General features: G+C 35.0%; 1 protein-coding gene across 3 annotated transcripts in view; it reads left to right on the top strand.

Moving 5' to 3' along the window:
- Positions 1-20,144, top strand: part of UVR3 (DNA photolyase family protein) — a 172,112-nt gene that overhangs the window by 58,803 nt on the left and 93,165 nt on the right. For 2 of the 3 annotated variants that reach the window (XR_016353728.1, XM_089791215.1), the window contains exons 4-5: positions 15,507-15,674; positions 15,832-15,903. Coding sequence is in view for 2 of the 3 variants with exons in the window: in XM_089791215.1 (XP_089647341.1) it covers positions 15,507-15,674; positions 15,832-15,903 (240 nt within the window). In the remaining variant the exon portion in view is untranslated. The remainder of the gene's footprint in view (positions 1-15,506; positions 15,675-15,831; positions 15,904-20,144) is intronic. The other variant, XM_089791216.1, reaches the window with a different exon arrangement.

Raw genomic sequence — 20,144 nt, 5'->3', positions numbered from 1 at the left:
TTGCTGGAAATTCCAGTTCTTGAGGTATTTGATGCTAAGTATCATCAACAAATTTCTCACTTGCTTCATTATTGATTTCTCACTTTCTTTATGCTTCTGTTGCACCAAATACTTCTCAAATCTCAATACTAGATCCACAAACTTGCATCACACAAATCCCTTAGATCACTTACTTGCATGTAACTCACACTTACACTTCGCTTCAATACCACATACATTCATGCTTAATCACAAGGAAAACAATTGTCCTTTATACAAAGCTTTCGAATTAATTTATTGAGTTGGCCTTGAGGCTTTCTCAATTTACAATTACAATAGGACCTCATTAAGATAAAATAATACACATTACATTGCTTCTTTTCATAATTACGTAACTTGTCAGCTCACAATCTTCATATGTGCAACCTCAGACTTTGCAAGGTGTAACAAACGGTTTTTCATATCGAAAAATAAAGACGGTTTAAACAAAGAATTTCCAACATTCTTAAATATACAACTAAAATCCTTTTCAAATGACATTAATTGTTTTTAACAATTAACTGAAATAACCATAAACATATCAATGTCCATCTGAAAATTACTAGTTTAACTATTAATTGAAGATGACTGTATCCATGATCATCTGAAATAACTTGATTAACGATTAACTAAACATAATTGTATTCATGATCAACTGAAATAACTAATTTAACCATCAACTAAAAATAATTGTATTTATGATCAACAAAAATAACTAGATTAATGATCAACTAAAAATAACTGTATTTATCATCAACTGAAAGTAACTAGATTAATGATCATTTGAGAATAACTGAACTATCCTTTCTACATACAAGTAAAATAAATGTTTAGCAAGAAAAGAAGGAAAGAAACATACAAGTATCAACCAGAGGATCTTTAGCTAGTTGTGCAAGCATCGACTTGGTGAGAGGAGAAGCATTGACATAGGCTTAACCTCCCAACCTTGGACCATACTTATCCCACACAATCTATTAAATTAGAAAGACCCTCCCTACCTCGGGATCGGGCTTGGGATGTTCTTAGTCTAGCCACCTGAGCATCCTGGTGTGTAGTGATGGAGCCCAAAAATTCAAAATTTTAGGCATCCATTCAAGCACATTTATGAGTATCAGCATTCATAATAAAAGTGATGCATTTGAAGATGATGATGATTATGTTTACATGCTGATGGAGTCTTGAAAAGATGGAGAAGCTCTTTGGTCTTGCATGCTTAAGAAAGTTGTTTTGATAGATGACTTATTGTGTAGAAAAAAGCGAAGTGCTGTATAAATTAGTCTTTTGGAAATCATGATTTAGAGGCTATGTTTCTATCTAAATTAGTGCTGTATATGGCTGTTGTTAGTGTATGTTGAGTGGGAGATTATAATTTATTGATTACCTAGTTTAGATAGAAACATTCGATGAAAGTTTGCTATTTGTGGAATGCTTAAGTGTCAAAACAACATCTTCGGACACAGAGCAACATGTGTTACCTGAGCAAGAGCACGTGTTTCCTGCTTAGGGCCGACAAGAATTGAAGAGTTATGAGAAGGTTCAATATTCTCTAAAGAACTTAGAAGATAGTCTACAATAGAGAAGAGAATATCTCATCCTACAGTTTTCCTGAAGCACAAGAAGAAATATTTGAAGTATCTATTAAATACTTGTCAAGACAAGTATTAAGAGGAAATAACTTGGTCTGTCAGAATCCAGGCATTAGACTTTGTTTAGATTTTAATGTCATTAAGCAAAGATTTCAATTGTTCCAATGAAATTGCCGTGAATGACCCTGAAACTAAATACTACAAGAAATATGACAAAGGCAGAGTCACAATTATTGCTTTGTTTTAGCAAGCTACCACGGTAACATTCCAACGTGGATTTCTCTTGTTGAGCTATTCCAATTTGCTAGAATTCGTTATATGATGAAGATAATATGAAATATGACGTTGAGGACGATGCAAATTATCAGAGAACCCTTGTCATGCCATATGGGATTTTGATGGCCAATATCTTATGTTGTTTTGCTTTTGTGCAGGTTGAGAGCTCGCGATCAAAGAGAGGGCATGGGCGGCAGACGTGTGAGAAACCAGTAAGAATCCTGGAAGACGCATCACAGAAGGCAGCCAGACTTATAATCGCAGTAAAAGTCTATGCGGATAGGGGCATGTGTCCATTGGAAGGAAGAATACCAGCAGTAGATGCACGTGTGATTTCCGAGAAACAGTGCGAATGTGTTAAAGACGAGGATCCTGAATAAAGTATGAAACTTGGTGGTGTCTTCAGAAGCCTTTGCATTCCCAAATCTTGCATCATCTGGAGGATAGATTGCAGGCAGAAATATTGATTATGTGCTGTGTCGAGGCATTGAAGTTTCAAATGGTTTATTTTCATTAACAAAATACAGAACATTACAACTTATCGGTGATTAATGGATCAGAATTATTTTTCAGTTTTTTGTTAAGTTATGAAAAGGTGCGGTGAAAAGATATATCTATTCCTCACACACCTTTTGGTGTTTTATAAATAGGAGATGTAAGACTTAAAACGGGGTAAGGCGAATACGATATCCATATTCATTCCTATTATTAAAAAAACAAAAATTCTATCCTTTGTCTTATGAAATATTACACTTTCTCATCGGCAAAGGAGTAACTTGTTGAACCAAGCCTATGGATGGCGGATTTTTGAGTCAATCTCATTCGGTCCTGATATATTTGCTGTGGATAGATCATCCTTAGGGAGTGTCTCTACTTATAAATTTTCCGGCATAATCTGTAAGCGCATTTATTTCTATTTGCATTAGAGTTTAACTTGTTATTAAATTGTGTCCTTTATAAATGTCTTTTATTTATATTTTATAAATATTTTAATATTCAGACAAGTGGATTGGATCATTATTGCATTTTAAATTTTGGTAAACATAAATATTGTGAAATAATTTATTGTTTCCATATTCATGTCTAATTTGTCTCTGTAAGAGTTAAAATGCATTTTAGACTTATTTAAAATTGCATTTAAATAATTGATCCATTGTGTCTGATTATTAAAATTGTTTATAATTTGAATATATTAGATTTTATAAAGTTGTACGTTTCAATCGATAATTTTGACTCTATTGCCCATCTAATTAAGCATTGGTCTTTTGCTCTTAATTCATAATCCATATGCTAGCAAATGTCTTACTTCTTTCCTTTGAGGAATAAATATATTCATCTGTCATTTTAATTTATATCTATACTTTATTTAGAACGTTATCTCAATCATTTACTTTTGTTCTTAGTTCACAAATCACAAGTTTAAAGTTTTTCTATATTTCTTGCCACTTGGAAAACGTTTATTGTGTTCACATTCTAATTGATCTGTTTCAAGTGTCGTGGATTTAAGTGTTTCGTCCAAGATTAGGTACACCCGCTTTGGTTTTGCAGAGCCGGAAGTGCAGGGAATTTGAACTGTGTTGTTTAGTTCCGTTAAGTTGGCTTTAATCGGTTGGATATCCCAGCATCGAGCAGGCAAGGCTCGTAGGATTCCAATTTGCGGTTTTGGGAACCAACATGTAGAATGTCCGCTTAGTTATGAAATGGACATGTTTGCATAACCGACGCTACTGACATCAAGTGATCATTAGAGGACAAACATGCCTATAAAACTACCTTGGCCAAGGATTTCCGATGGGCTCAACGACCCGATCACCACCGCTCGACTTGACAACAGGGTTCATTACAGCAATGAGCATGAGCTATTAAGATTTATTTATTTTGTTTTTAATGTGTCATATTCTGATTTTACTCTCTAATCCTTGCAGGATTTTATCTCACCTCTTCACCTACTCCATGGCTTAACAGTCGGTGAGTCCTAGGTGTTCAGAATTTTAGAGCATCTGGCTCTTAATGATTCATGAATTTTGCATTCTTCCAACATTTCACATACTTCTTTTAAATAAAGAGACTTGCATTAATATTTATCAACCGACTTTAGAATTTATTGGAAAATGGTTTATGAATCCATGCTATAACACATCAAAAAGCTTATTGCTAAGCAACTTTCTAAAGTTAAAAGTGATGGTAAATTACAGCTACAGCTATGGATATTACTTGCAACACAAATATTATGGAAATAACATGAACTGAAATGGCTTTTCACATGACCTAATATAGTTTGGGTTCGTCCTGATGTATTTGCAAAAACGACTTGGTAACTGACTCTCCTTTAGTTGCTAAGAATGTATCCAAAGAATGCTGAGATACTCAGTCTTGTGATGATCGACTCACACACAACAAGGTTCTAAGGCGCTGCTTGTGAATTGAAACTACAGATTGAAATAATAGTGAACGCTGCTTAAGAATGGAAGTACTGGTCGAAATAACAGTGAATCTGGCTCTTGAAAAAACTGGAAACCAGGTGTAAGAAGGGCGGAGAAGAGACTAGGACGTAGCAGAAGGTAGTCGAGTGTATGAACTGGAACATAGTAGAAGGTAGTCAGATGTATGAATTATATCATGCCTGACTCCTCTCACGACTTCCGTTTAAAAGAACAAGCTGTGACTTCTTGGCTTCCGTAACATAAAATATTATTTGTCAATTCAAATTGCCAATTGTTAAATCGTTTGAAAAGAAAGGAAAAATAAAAGGTTGGAAAAATTATAATTCATTTTATTTTTATAATATATATTTACATACGTTCATGTAAATATATCAATGGGGTGACATCATTTTATTAAGTTATTATAATATAATGGTGTCATTTCATTTTTATATTTATATGTACATAATAATAATAATAATAATAATAATAATAATAATATGATGAAAGATCAATTGAAATCCCTTAAGGTATGTTTTATATTTTAATTAGATTATTTTATGTTTTCTTAGATTATTTTCTTAATATCTCATGTAGGTCCCACAAATGTATCCCGTGTTCAAGTCGTTGGGTCCTTACCAAAGAAGTTTAAGGTCATCCCTGCCAATCCTGATGACTGAACTAAGCAACATCCCATTCCGATGATCCCGTTTAGCAATGCTTCCCCTCTTCATCTTCTCCTGTAGTCACCCATGAAAATACTTCTGCCATAATAACAATTCCATAATAATTTCATATAAACAAAAAGATTTTAAATTGTTACTCTTAATTTCAAAATTAAGCAACTGCTAACATCAAATAATAGTTGATGGTAAACGACCATATTCATTAACAGTAAATACAACGTATATAAATAACTACTTATTTCACATGATCATGAAAGAATAATCCGTTAACTCCAACGGTTATGAGCAAGTTTAAAATTAGGTCAAAATTTTGGGATGTAACTGCGCTTAATCAGATTCTATCCCTGTTAGGAGATATAATCCAATTACTAGAAACCGCTTCTGAAGAACTCTGTCTGTATACTGTCTTTAGTAAATCTCAGATACCTATCACTAGTCTTCGACTTTTTGCATGCGCTCAGAGCCACATCATTAGAATAATCTGTAGAATATATCCTCAACTGCACTTGATCTCATCTTCAATCTTCGAACCTCATGATTTCAAACTCTATCTGTTGCTCTATTAGCTTCACATAATCTCTAGTATGTTGACATCAATGACAAACACTGCCATGAATGCAACATATAATCATATCACCAATCTCCCAAATGCTCCAACAATGCTAGGATACTCCCCCATAGGAATATCATTGATGTTTATGCTAACAATCTCCCCCTTTGACATTGATGGCAACATAGATGAAAAAAATCTAAGTTCCAAGAATACCAAACAAATAACTCTGCTGCTGTACTCTTTCTTTTCAAATCCTCTTCATCAATGAAATCTCTGGAACAACTCTTCATCAGTACTCTTGCTCCCCTATAGATATACTTCTCCCATTGACATCAATACTTTCTCCATCTTCTCACTTATTTCAACACATCTTCTCCTTCATTTTAATATACCACAAGATGTTTTTCATGTACATCTTCTCCTCCATTGACATCAATGACAAAGGCATCATTATGTCATTTTTAGTGCAAAAATATCTTCAACAAGCTCAAGTGTCTTTCATGACTTAGCTCAACCACAGATACTCCCTTGTAGAGGAAGCATCCGGCATCTAGTCCAGATGAATAATAGTGATCTGTTCCACTGGACTAATGCAATCTTTGCATCATCTACTCAGAACTAGGCAGGGGCATAAGCCCAAGCATACCTCTCAAATAATCAAATGCATCCTTCGGCAAAGGCTTTGTAAATGTGTCTGCTATCTGCTCCTTTGTGCTGATATACTTCAATTTGCTCTCTTTTTCTGCAACTTTCTCTCTCAAGACATGATACTTTATAGATATGTGCTTTGTCGTAGAGTGTAATATAGTATTCTTAGACATACTCATTGTACTTGTGTTATCACAATGTATGATAATAGGTTTTGTAAAATCAACTCAAATATTCTTCAACATCTGCTTCATCTACATGATCTGATTGGAATTTTTCACTGCTGCTACATACCTCCTACTGTGCTCTGTGAAATGCAATCTTGTTTCTTGCTTACCTAAGAAACCAATCTTCCTCCTAAGAAAAATGCTCCACCACTTGTACTTTTTTTGTCATCCATACTGCTTGCCCAATCTGCATCAGTATATGCACATAAGGTAAAGTCATTTGATTTGTCATACCACAACCCAAAATCAAGTGCCTTTCAAATATTTGAAAATCCTCTTTATTGCTGCATAATGTGATTCTTTAGGATCAACTTGAAATCTCGCAACAATGCCAACTACCTTAGCTATATCTGGGCTTGTATGAGTCAAATATTGGAAACCTCCAATCATGGATCTATACTTCCTTTGCTCAATAGTAGGTGTGTCATCTTTGCTAGATAACTTATGATTAGTTACCATAGGTGTACCAACAAGTTTACAACTTTCCAAACCAAATCTTTTCAACAAATCTTTCAGATACCTTCACTGTTCTACACAATTTGTAAACTCAAGAAATACTAAGTGTCACTAATCATGCTCTTCTCAAACTCCTTCATTTCATCAGCAAATTTCTCACTTGCTTCATTATCGCCTCCAAAGATTATATCTTCCACAAATACTTTGATAATCATAAATGATTCTCAATTTCCTTCAACTACAGGTTACTATCTACAGTACCTTTAGCAAATCCCAATTTTGCCGAATATTTGTCCAACCTCACATACCATGCTCTAGGTGCTTGTTTCAATCCATACAAATCTTTCTTCAACTTGCAGACCATAGCTCCTTCTTTTGTCAAAGGAAATCCTTCAGGCTGCTCAATGTAAATTCTTCTTCAAGTTCTCTATTCAAAAATGTTGACTTCACATCCATCTAATACACTTTGAATTTCTTGTTAGTCTTATAAGCCAAAAACATTCTAACTACTTCTATTTTAGCAACAGGTGCAAATATTTCCTCATAATCAACACTTTCTTGTTGTGAATAACCTTTATGCATAGTCTTGCTTTATTTCTCACAACCTCACCTTGTTCATTCATCTTAGTTTTGAAAACCCATTTAGTTCCTATAATATTCTTGTCCTTTGGTCTAGAAATCAATTCCCATGTATCATTCTTCTCGATCTGATCTAATTCTTCTCTGATAGCCTGAATCCAAAAGTCATCTTTACTAGCTTCATCTGCACTTTTAGGTTCTACTTGAGAAACCAAACATAGTTCTTCTCTTTGTACCTTATTCCTTGTCATCACACCTTTGTCCTTACTCCCAATAATCTGATTAGTAGAATGATTCTTTATGGTGCATGTCCAAACCAAAGCTCATAAGGGGTCATATCAATACCTTGTCTGATCTGTACTTTGTTCATTGTATATACTTTTGTATTAACTGTTTCTCTTCAAAATGTCTTTCAAAGATTACTCTCAAACATCATAGCTCTTGTTGCCTTTGTTGCTGATCTATTTCTCCTCTCTGCTATGCCATTTTGCTCAGGTGTCGTAGGGGCTGAAAGTTTTGTTTTAATGTCATTTACTTTACAAAAAATGTTAAACTCATTCGAAGTAAATTCTCCTCCTGTATCTGATCATAAAAACTTAATCTTTAATCCATATTCATTTTCAACTCTGTTCTTAAACACCTTAAACTTCTCTAATGCTTCAAATTTCTCTCTAAGAAATGCTACCCACATCATTTTAGTAAAATCATCAACTAGAATCTTGAAGTACCTTTCACCATAGAATGCTCTTGTTTTTGTATGACCACTCAAGTTTGTGTACTATCTCCAACTTCGTTGATGTAGTAGACTTCTTGCTCAGAAAAGAACTTTTTTTTTGCTTTGCCATAACACATTCCTCACATACCATGTTGGTAGGCTTCACTATTTTAGGCAAATCTCTAACAAGTGTAGTGCTTACTTTCACAATGTCATCAAAATTTATATGACGAAACCTTTTGTCCTATAACCAATTGTTATTAACTTTAACAACCAAGCATGTCACCTTTGTAGGATTCAACTGAAAAACATTACCTCTTGATCTTGTACCAGTACCAATCATCTTACAATTTTTATCATTGATAATACATGCCTTCTCCGTGAACAACAACTGATATCCCTTGTCAACCAACTGTCCAACACGCAGAAGATAATGATTCAGACCATCAACAAAATAAACATCATCGGTGTTAGTTTTACCATCAAGAGTAATAGATCCTATTCCTTTTATGTGACAAGTTGCACTGTTTCCAACTCTGACAATTCCTCCACCACAACCATGGCACTCAACAAATTTATTCATGTTACTAGTCATATGATGCAAACAACCATTGTCTATGATCCAATAAGATTTCATCTTTTCAACGTGTGACACTAATGCCTTTTCTTCTCTAACTTCTTTTTTAAGACTTTCTTTTTTAATTGCAACAAATCCTAGTTCATCACTCTCATTATCACTTTCACTCAAGAATCTTTTCACACTAGCTTCCAAATTTTCATCATTTTCATAATGACATTCTCTAGGCCTCCTAGGCTTGAAATTCCTCTTATACTTTTTTACTCTTTTAGGACACTTAGAAGCATAATAACCAAATTCATTACAAGTCCAACATTTAAAGATTTTCTTACCTTTAGGTTCTCTTTTCACAAGTAGGGCAATTCCTTTTTCAATCTTTTCGTCTTCTTTAGTTCTTTCCTGCTGCTGCTAGCATAATCTCAATTGGTACTCGCGCTCCTTATCAATGTAGGTCATACACTTAGTGTGTTGAATGCTATCTCAATTCTAGGATAATCTCCACTTTGTCTTAAGCTTATCTCCGCTGCTGCCAATCTTCCAAAAAGAGTCTCTGTTTTGAACTTCTCTGTGCACGGTATAATTTGTTCAATCATCTGCGCTATTTGCTTATATGGAAGTGTCAAAGTTACAATTTCATCTTCATCTTTCTTTCCATCACAAGCCTTAATTCGTGCAACAATTTCTGATATTCTTTCAAAATAACTTCTTATAGATTCATCTTCCATCATTTTAGCATCTTGAATCAAACATATCCAAGTCTGTAATCTAACCTTCTTAGCATGATTATCATCTTCATAAGTAGATTCCAAAGCTTTCCAAATTTCATATGCTAATCTTAAAGATTTTGCCTAACTCTACTCATTTTTAGGAAGAGCTGTCAAAAGTGCTTCCCTGGCAATCATATTACACATGAATAATTCTCTGTCTTTCAGTACAGTTTTCAAGCTTATCTTCTTCAATCACTTATTTCTCATTCTTAGTAATGAGCCAATATCCTGGACCCATACATAGCAAATGTGTCTTCATCTTCTCTTTCCAATTGTCATAGTTAGCTCCATCAAACTTTGGAGTATACTTTTTGAAATGTCTTGCTATAGATCTCCTTAAGCTGTTAAGCTTCTCCATCAAGGATTTGATGCTTTGATACCAATTCTTAGAATGTAAAGTCCACCATGATAATTGAGAAGGGGGCGGGATGAATAAATTATCCAATCAAAACAACTTTTATTATCCTTATTAAATCCGAAACATGTAATTAGCAAGTGCAATAACCACAAGAGGATAACTGTACATAATAACACTAGATTTGTTAATTGGAAACCTTGGAATAGAGGGAAAACCTCGATGGGGATGATACCCACAAAATGATGTACTAGTAAATAAATTCCTTGCAAGAGTATGGACCCTGTTACGAGTCAATGAAATACATTTAGTACATATTAGTCCCTGTTAGGAGACTTTGAATCCCTGTTAGGAGACTTTGAATTCCTGTGAGGAGATTCCAACCCTGTTAGGAGTTCTGCCAACAAGAGGATGGACTTTATTAGGAGTCAGTGAAATACATTCAGTACAAATCAGTCCCTTTTAGGAGACTTTGATTCCCTGTGAGGAGATTCCAACCTTGTTAGGAGTTGTGGAAGGCAAAAGGACCCATTGTCAAAACAACTTCAGGGGCAAGACCACCGAACTCACTGTCCAAGTGGCCTTAGTATTATTCCTTCCAGAACAATACCAAATGATCAATTGTCCACCAGCACTCTCTGCCAAATATAATTATTTCTCTCATTCACTGTGCCCCTGCTGCACCAAATACTTCTTAGATCTCAATACCAGATCCACAAACTCACATCACACAAATCCCTTAGATTGCTTACTCGCATGTAGCTCACACTTACAATTTGCTTCAATACCACACGCATTAATGCTTAATCACAAGGATACATTCATGCTTATTCTACTATCAAGATACCTTACTAAAGATCAATTACATCAATATGTAAGATGTCTCCAAGGCATCAAGTTTTCCAAGAAAGATCACAATCTCCAAGGTGAGAAAACATGATACCAAAAATAGTTTAGGACCTAAATCATGAAGAACTCCAGCAAGATCTAAATTAAGTGTGAATCCGTAGGGACGTTGGCCAAGAGTATACGAACATCATGAGATGAGCCAATAAGATTCACAAACCAAGGAAATGATCCACAAGATTGGGAAATACCAACTAGTCGTGAAACGTGATAAAAATATAGGTTGAGACAAGAATCCAAGAGGACTCCACTGAGATGAATCAGATTGAGATGGGAATCCAAAGGAAGATTGAACACGATGCTAGGAATGTGCCAAATAAGACCACATGAGAAAATGAACCAAAAGAGAATGATGCCAAAAGAAATACAAACTGAACTAAATACAAACAGAATAGAAAGTAAATATTTTTGGTTGATGCAAGATTTCCATAATTCAAGGATACTTCTGCATCACTATCTAAAGTATCTCTTTGGATTATAGCTACAGGACTTGGTGGCTTGACTGAGATTCATTTGGTTGATTGTGACTTGGACTATGACTTGACATCAAGACTTGGCAAAGACTTGATATAAGAAAAAATATAAAAAAATCTATTAAGTAGAAGGATTTTTCTTAAAGGATTTAAAGCTTTAATTTGCTCCATATATATCTCCACCATTTCTGAGACTTGAACTATGCAAGAAATATGAATAGGCACTGTGGTTGAAAGAAACATAAACAAAGGCATTCAAGATGTGAACTCATTTTTTCCACTTGTGCTTTTTGCTCTTATTTAGTATTTTTGTCATATGCCTGCATTTGTTACTTTTCCCTGTGAAGGGCGTCTTTTCTAGTCACATGGAAAAGGAACGATAGTTAGTAGTCAAGTTTGTAAGGTTTTCATAATTGTTGATAATCAGTCATCGAGTTATAGAAGGTCGAGTCTTTGTTGAGTGTGAGTCTTTGAGACTTGGCTAAGCCAAATTGCCTTGAGACATTGAGCTTTTCAAGTTCTGCATGAGTCATGTTACTATGTTTGGTTCATTGAGGAGCAAATGGATCGAGTATAGAGCTTTTCTTATTATAGTCTTTAGCTTCTATTTGAAGCCTTTATTAATCTCAACATAAGCAATATCAGAAAACACAATAACAATGCAGTCATATTGATGTGGCCGAGGATACTATTGAAATGCTTGTCATAATTGAGTTTAAACAAATGTATACAAGTCAGTGTATACCATATTATCGAACTTCTAAAAAAAGTATACCATCCAATAGTCAACCCATTAAGCTTTATTCTGGGTCTTTGGGACTTGCCTAGGCATTGTTATCTTAGGACTCTATGGAGTCTGGACTAAGTACAATGTAAATCCATATTTGTGTAATGTCCCCTATTGTGACCTTAATTTATCTTAAATTTCTCAATTGGGGTTTGAATTTTTATGTTCCCTGATAGGATTAGTCATTCATCTTATTCGATTTAAGTTATTTGTTCAAACTATTATTGTTGATGCCTACTTTATTACTACCTCAACTCATTGAAGGATGGATTAAGCATGCAAGCAAGGTGCCTAGTACCAACTTCAATGGGATCCCTCAATTTTTATAGATCCAAGCCCCTTAGCCTATCTTGAGACTATGCCCACAAGGTGCTCAGGGTTGCTGATTCCTACCCTATCTTGGGACAGATAGCCATTGCTTGGATTTATTGAAGCCCCACCTTGGGCACATCTATGTCCTTCTTTCTTAGATTAAAAATAGTAGTAGGACCTGACTAAGGGTGTATAGGATTCCAATTGGTTTGTATATATACATATATTTATGCATCTTACTGTATAAACCCCTGAATATATATATATAACTTCCAATTTACCATAAATATATTTATTATAATTCTTTCTGATACCTTTATTCATTTCCAAGTGTATTATATTGTCAAGGTAATATAACGACACTGCATACTAATTGATGACTTCCTTAAGTAAAATGGAAGTAAATATCTTACTTCAGACATGGTGATCTGTTCGCTACCACTGTACTGTTTCCAGTGCTGAATAGATGCTTCATATGCTGACTCACATAACTTCTTATCATCCTTATCAATGAAATAATAGAGTGTGTTCTTCAATGAAGTATCAAATATTTTTATATTCTCTTATCTTTTATAATCTATTATTAGTTGGTGAATGGAGTGTGCTCTATTCTTCATTTATGTCTTGCAAACAAGATGGTTGTCTTCTAGATGTTAAGAGACATACCACTTCTCAATTGTATCTTCCTTATACAAATTTGTTTGTTACCCACATAGCACCTTTTTATTAAACATTTGTTTTTTTATTGACCTAATGTGTTCTTCTCATGATAAATGCTGTTGTTTTACACTTAAACATTGTTTCTTATTCTTAATGAAGCCGTGTGCAATTCTTTGGCTGGTAAGTATAATTGCAAGCCATGTGACAAGGAATACCCATTGCTTCTTTATTCTCCAGAGCATGGTTTTTGTGTGTCTTGTTTGTCTATTGTGGCAAGGAGTGGCACGTATTGTTGGCTATTTTATTTCTTAATCGCTCCTAATAACCATTGTAAATTTTGGACTCAACCCTTTCACGCTCCATTTGCTTTGCTTTTGGACAATTCCCTTTTCTATATTGGTCATGATATTAATCGCTAATTTTGTTGCCTTATTTGATCAAGGCAACTTGCTGTAGAATTTGTTTAACATATTCTATATTGTTATCGCTGCCAATGAGTGGGTTTATTTTGTTGTCATCATGTCAGCTTTTACTTTGTACAGATCATTGAGGAATGATGCTTATGCATGCCTGCTGATAATTTCATTCATCCTTCTAATCCATAACACTAGCAATAAACATTTATGTTATCCATATTAACCATAGTAACGAGAATCGCGGCAATTCATGTGATTCGGTGATTCGATTCAAGCCAAACAACTTTTTGTGAATTGGTGAATTGAATCAGCGATAAGGGGTTTATGAAATAAGTTACTATATTTCAAGGGTTTTTAAAATTTGCCTATTCGTGGCTGATTCGATTCCGATTCATGGCCGATTAGCAATTTGATTCGGCCTTGCTGATTCCGATCCGATTCCAGTTCTCATTGCTTTGATATTAACTAGTCTCGAGTGACACGATTAATAGACTCCTGCAGTTGATAAGCTGATTGCCTTTACTAAATGAGTTTGGTTTTGTCTCAATTATTAGTTTGCAATATTGTTTATTTGATATTTCTTAATATCTCCACATCGAATTCTAATTAACATTTGTCTATCAATAATAATATAATGTATTATTTTAATTGTTTTTTGCCAAAGCCGAGATTATTTATTATTGATTTATTATTATTTCTTGAGATAAATTTTTATTGTGTTATGCTCGAGCAGACTCGAACCCAAGACCTCCCAGATGAGAGGCTCACAACTTACCACTGTGTTGTAACCTTGTGCCTGTAATGTATTATTATATTAATATTAATAATAAATTGTATTATTATTATATTACCCTATAAAATTTTAATTAATAATTGTTTTCTCATTTATTTGTTTTCTATTTTAGAGGGGCTATTTCAATTTGAAATGAAAGAATGTGGCACAGTAGATCTTTCAAGGATGCATGGCCAAATTATGATAATTAGTGAATTGTTTCCTTTTCAAATATTAAAGCAGACTTAGAAAGACAAAAAAAAATTGTTCAAGCTTGAAGAAATGAGAAACACAAACAAACTATCAACTGAGGACAAAAATGGCATCTCAATAAGAAAGGAAAATTCATTGCAAGTATCTGTCATTTGTCATCTTGAGAGGTAGAGTTTTACTTAATACCCAAGTATTTACATCTGTAGGTTGCAAAAGTGCATAATGTCAAATATAATTTGACAGGGACATTAAGAATATGCGGGGTTCAACTTTAAGGCCATTAGAAAGAGAAGTGATTAGCAGTCTTGAAAACCATTTTTTTTCCAATGAGTTTAGAAATATCAGTTGAATCATCCCTTGGAAAATGAGACAAATGTTTAGACTGTTGAAAAATAGGTGTTTATAACAACCTGATTTGAAAGATGTAGTAGATAGCAATTGAAAAAGTGTTCGATGTTGATTGTTGCTTCTGTGCAGTTGATCATGCTGGGAGTGAAAAAGGTTAAATTCTCAATGTTAGGAAGTAAATGAACTAGTTTTTCTCAAAAACAACAGAAACATTTGGAAGGACTGAAAAATAGGTATTTATAGACAGTTTCTGAATTTAAGAATAGGATACAATTGTTCAATGTGTTCTATGGTTGAGAACTGATTCCATGTGGTTAGGCCTATCGGGAGAACAAAAAGCAATTTATTTTTTAATTCTGAATTTTATAAGTATTCTAATCTTATTATGGAACGTAGGTCCTTTGCCACCCAAATTTGTAGAGCTATATAATACTCGATGGTTGAATAAACTGGGATAGAACTATTTGACTTCTTATTAGAAAATTGTGCTTTAGTTCCTTTATTTTTCATTTCAAACATTTATTGTTCTTTATGGACTCAAAGCGTGCAGGGATAAGGTAGTAGTAGTTTATATACGTTGACTATGCTTACTTGATTCAAGGCTTATTTTTTTTCGACTCGTAAAGGGTTCAATTGTATCAATTATTTCTGTATTCCTCTTATTAGATTGCTAAATTCTCTCAACTAGTGCATTTTATCTTGAATGTTTGACCACTTTTTTTTTCTTCGTAATAACCATTTATTTCATTAAAGAATGGTGGGAAACCACCATTGACATACCAGTCATTTATTAAGCTGATTGGTGGGGCACCACATCCTCTTGGTGATGGGCCATCATCACTTCCTCCTATTGATATTGATGATTCAGAAGCACTGACTCTACCGACACTCACGACCCTTGGTTTCAAAGACATTTCTCAGGTTTTTTTGTTTTTCCCTTAAGTGTAAAATCATGTTTCAATTTGAGGACACATCTTTTCATTAAGTAGTATTCAGTTGTAAGACAATTTCAAATTATGTATCCTGAAATCATAGAATTTAAATTAACCTTGAATGTTTCTTTTTGTTGAGGTAATAGGAAGATTCTAGTCCTTTTCATGGTGGTGAAACAGAGGCATTAAGGAGGTTGAATGAATCCCTACATGATAAGGTAATGACCATTTATTTTGATAGGCCGTGTTCAATTTTGTTTTATATAACATTTAGGCTTTATGAGGCATTGTGATGACTAGATTCAAGTATAGATGTTAGAGTCAAACGTTTATACACTTTCAAGACTGCATGCAATTGTTAAGTAGATCAATAACGTAAAGTTTGGTTTTGAATAAGAATTCGTTGAAAAAAAAACCTCTAATGAATTCTGTCTCTCTTTCATTTCATCTGAGTATTTAGCTATTGGAATAAAAAAGTTGTAGATATTTCTTGTCGAGATTACTTAAAAATTCTTTGTTGTATAATCACCAACTTGATTTTGAGTTCAATCATTTCGTCACATAGATATAGAATTGACACTATTGTTTACTTGACATTCAGCAATGATTATCAGAATTGTTAATGAAATGAAAATGCCACAAATTGAAAAAATATAGAAAATGTTACAACACATTTGCAAAAAGTTCTATACAAGTATTGTGACAAAACTTCACGGAAACTCGAAATCCGCTGGAAAATGTCTAAGTATTGATTCTTGCAAATATACATCCATCATAGAGTACATAGGTTTGTATTGATGATGACAGAAATGATCACTATGATGAAGGCAACTTGTAACATCCTTTAGGTGAAGTTGGTATCTAAACAAACCAATTTTGAAGATGACTTCATTCATTTGAAGTCATCTCCACAAAAATGCGATTTTGTTGCTTTTCTTTGTTAATGCCAAACTTTAAAAGATCTATTACCCTTCACTTTGAATACTAGAGGAAATCTTCCAAAATAACAAAATGACACTAGATTGGGGGGTTGATTCCTTGGCTCAAAATAATCAGGCAGATTAATTTTTATGATGTCAAGTTGTCAAATATACCATTTGTTTAATTTGTTTGAAGGCGTGATTCAGTTTGTCCTTGCTTATAATTTTGCAGGCCATGCCATTTGATGATGATAATGCTCTAACTTATATCACATGCTTTTCATAGGGCATATGAAGTCATTTTTTCAGTTTTAAATCACTTACAGACAAATATACATCTTTTCATTCATAGACAAGTTAAAATATTAACATTGATGTTAAGTAGTTGCTTAGGATGTTTTTTGGTGCACAATTATTAATCCAAGACATTGAAAAGTCTTACAGAAATTGTAATGGACACCCCTGAATGTCCCAAAAACTAAACCAAATTGCTGAAAGGAATTATGTCAAATAGTTTGCATTCAACCTCTTATTTCTCCGTTTAATGTTTTAAACCCCTTATAACTCTAGAAATCAAATGTTTATTTGTTTGTTGTGTTTTCTGCATGAAATTGGTATCATACAACATAAACAAGAAAGAAACTACTATAATATGCAAAGTGGAAATGAACTTCTGCCAATAAAAGGTTATTTTCAGAATTCATAAAACCAAATACATGGTAGATTTATCAACTCACTAATTACTTCAGCATTATTGACATAATACTCCAGCCCATGCTTTCGAACTTGCTGCCACAGTACTTTGTCCTTCAATCAGTCCACTACCTTGGTAATATCATTCCCTCAAAGCGGCATAAGTGTCGGACAGGTAGTGAAGAAGATATGAGCAAAATACCAAATCTGCCTGTAGCTGGAAATGCAACTAAACTGCCTGATAATGAAGCCGATAACAAAGAATTCCAAAGGCCAAACCCCAAGGGAATGACGTTTAGAATGTTACAAGAGAGGATAAACGTCCTCAAATGCCAAGAACGAAGCTGCAACTCACACACCAATTTCTTCTCATATTCAACTTGTCTAATGAAGCCACAAATGCTTCCTTTTATTCTATTTCCAAGGGTCCGCTCAACTCATATGGGCAATGTGGGATAATAGATGTGTAATATATAAAACATATATTAAAATACCCCTTATGTCTCCTTTGGGTACACATCCCCATAAAATAAATATTAAAAAAACACTTTAATATTTTACAATTAAATTAGACGTTACTTTAATAAAATTTCAGGCATTAAAATGTATTAGCAATCGGACTCCGAATAATGTGTGTGATAGCTCATTGAAAAGCTCTCACCAAAGAGTATCAAATTCAATCACCAAAATTGACCTGCACTGTGTCCTGTCGACTTACTAAAAATAGTAAGTATGCCTGAAACTGAGTAAATCAACTTCGTTTTGGCCCAAACTGGAAACGACTAGGCCAAAACACTCCAAGATCCCATTAAACCCTTCGTTAGCCCTCGGGACCATGTAGAACAAGGCTAACGCACACACACTTGGTCAACTACTAAAATGGGGACATTACAGTCCGCCCCCTTTGAAATTGCTTGTCCTCAAGCAATCTCAATCCAGCTTGCTGAATAACCTGCTCACTCTCCCATGTAGAATCTTCGTCCGACAGGTCTTTCCATCTGACCAAATACTCCTTCACTATCCTGTTTCTAAGCTTCCTCTCTCTGGTGTCCTGAATAGTCTCGGGTACTAACACAAGCTTCCCCTCCTCATCCAAAGGGGGTAAATCTGCAGAAGGCACTACACTCTGACCAATGGCTTTCTTAAGCCTAGACACATGAAACACATTGTGCACTCGATTGCCCTCTGGAAGCTCAAGCTCATAGGCAACTTTGCCCACTTTGCGAATCACCCTGTAGGGATCATAAAATCTAGGTTTCAACTTTTCAGCTCCGCTCTTCTTGAGTGATGACTGTCTATGTGGTTGTAGCCTCAAGTAAACCATATCCCCTACCTCGAAGCTACGCTCTATTCGGTGCTGATCAACATACAATTTCTGTTGATTCTGGGCCTGTTGTATATTCTCTTTGAGCACTTTCAAGATGTCCTGACAATCCTGCAATAAATTTTTGGCTTTGGGCACTCTACTGTCGCCCAAAACTAAATCCATGAAGCTAGGTGCTTCATAACCATAGAGTGCCATGAAAGGAGTCATCTTGATGGACATATGATAAGTGGTGTTATAACAATACTCTCCCATATGCAACCATCTGATCCAAGCCTTTTGTTGTGCAGTTACATAGTTCCTCAAATATCCTTCCACCCATTTATTCACAATCTCTGTTTGCCCATCTGTTTGCAGATGATAACTAGTGCTAGGTGTAAGATCTGTACCACACAACCTAAACAACTCTTGCCAAAAAACACTCATAAACTTACTATCCCGGTCGCTGACAATGAATCTGGGCAGCCCATGTAACTTGAATATCTCTCTAAAGAAAAGATTTGCCACTTGTGCTGCTGTGTAAGTGGACGGAATAGCAAAGAAGTGAGCAAACTTCGTCAAGCGGTCCACCACCACATAGACCCAATCCCTTCCCTGCACTCATGGTAAACCAGTGATGAAGTCCATTGACATACTTTCCCATTTCCTATCAGGAATGGGCAAGGGCTGTAATAAACCTGCAGGAAATGTGTGCTCACCCTTATTCTGTTGACAAACCACACACTCCCTGACATACCTCTGAACATCATCCTTGAGCCCTTTCCATGAAAACCGCTCTCGGATCTGCCTGTAGGTCTTGAAGACCCCTGGATGTCCAGCTGTGGGTGCATCATGAAATACTTTCAGTATCGCCTCTCTCAAGTGTGATGACGGAATCAAATAAACCCTGTCCTGAACTCTGATCAATCCATCTATCACCTCATAGCGATCATCCTGTATGGTACCTGAAATCAATCCAAAAGCCCAAGCATCTTCGACATACTCTGCTATAATCCGATCTCTCCAATCTCCTGAAATCTCTGCCAGAGCACATAAGTGAGGTCTCCGAGATAAGGCATCAGCCACCATATTTTTCTTACCTTTGACAAACTCTATGTCAAAGTCATAAGCCTACAATTTAGTCACCCATTTTTGTTGCCGGTCATTAAGATCACGCTGGCTCATGAAGTATTTAATACTGTTGTGATCAGTCTTGATCACAAAATGTCCACCTACCAAATATGATCGAAATTTGGCCAATGCATGCATTATGGCCAACATCTCCCAGTCATAGACAGAATAACTCTTCTCAACTCCCCGGAGCTTCCTACTCTCAAATGCAATGGGATGCTTCTCCTGCATCAATACTGCTCCAATCCCATCACCTGATGCATCACAATGAAGCTCAAAAGGCTTCGTGAAATCCGGTAGAGCTAGAACTGGACATGAAGACATTACCTGCTTGAAATGCTCAAAACACCTTTGCGCTGCCCCAGTCCACATGAAGGCTCCTTTCCTGGTAAGATCTGTCAAGGGTGTAGCA

This window comes from Cupressus sempervirens, chromosome 7, assembly GCF_028749045.1.
Source record: "Cupressus sempervirens isolate cs-2001-9-10 chromosome 7, ASM2874904v1, whole genome shotgun sequence".
Taxonomy (NCBI): domain Eukaryota; kingdom Viridiplantae; phylum Streptophyta; class Pinopsida; order Cupressales; family Cupressaceae; genus Cupressus; species Cupressus sempervirens.
Note: the sequence above shows the minus strand (reverse complement) of the source record. Positions and strands in the feature narration are given on the sequence as shown.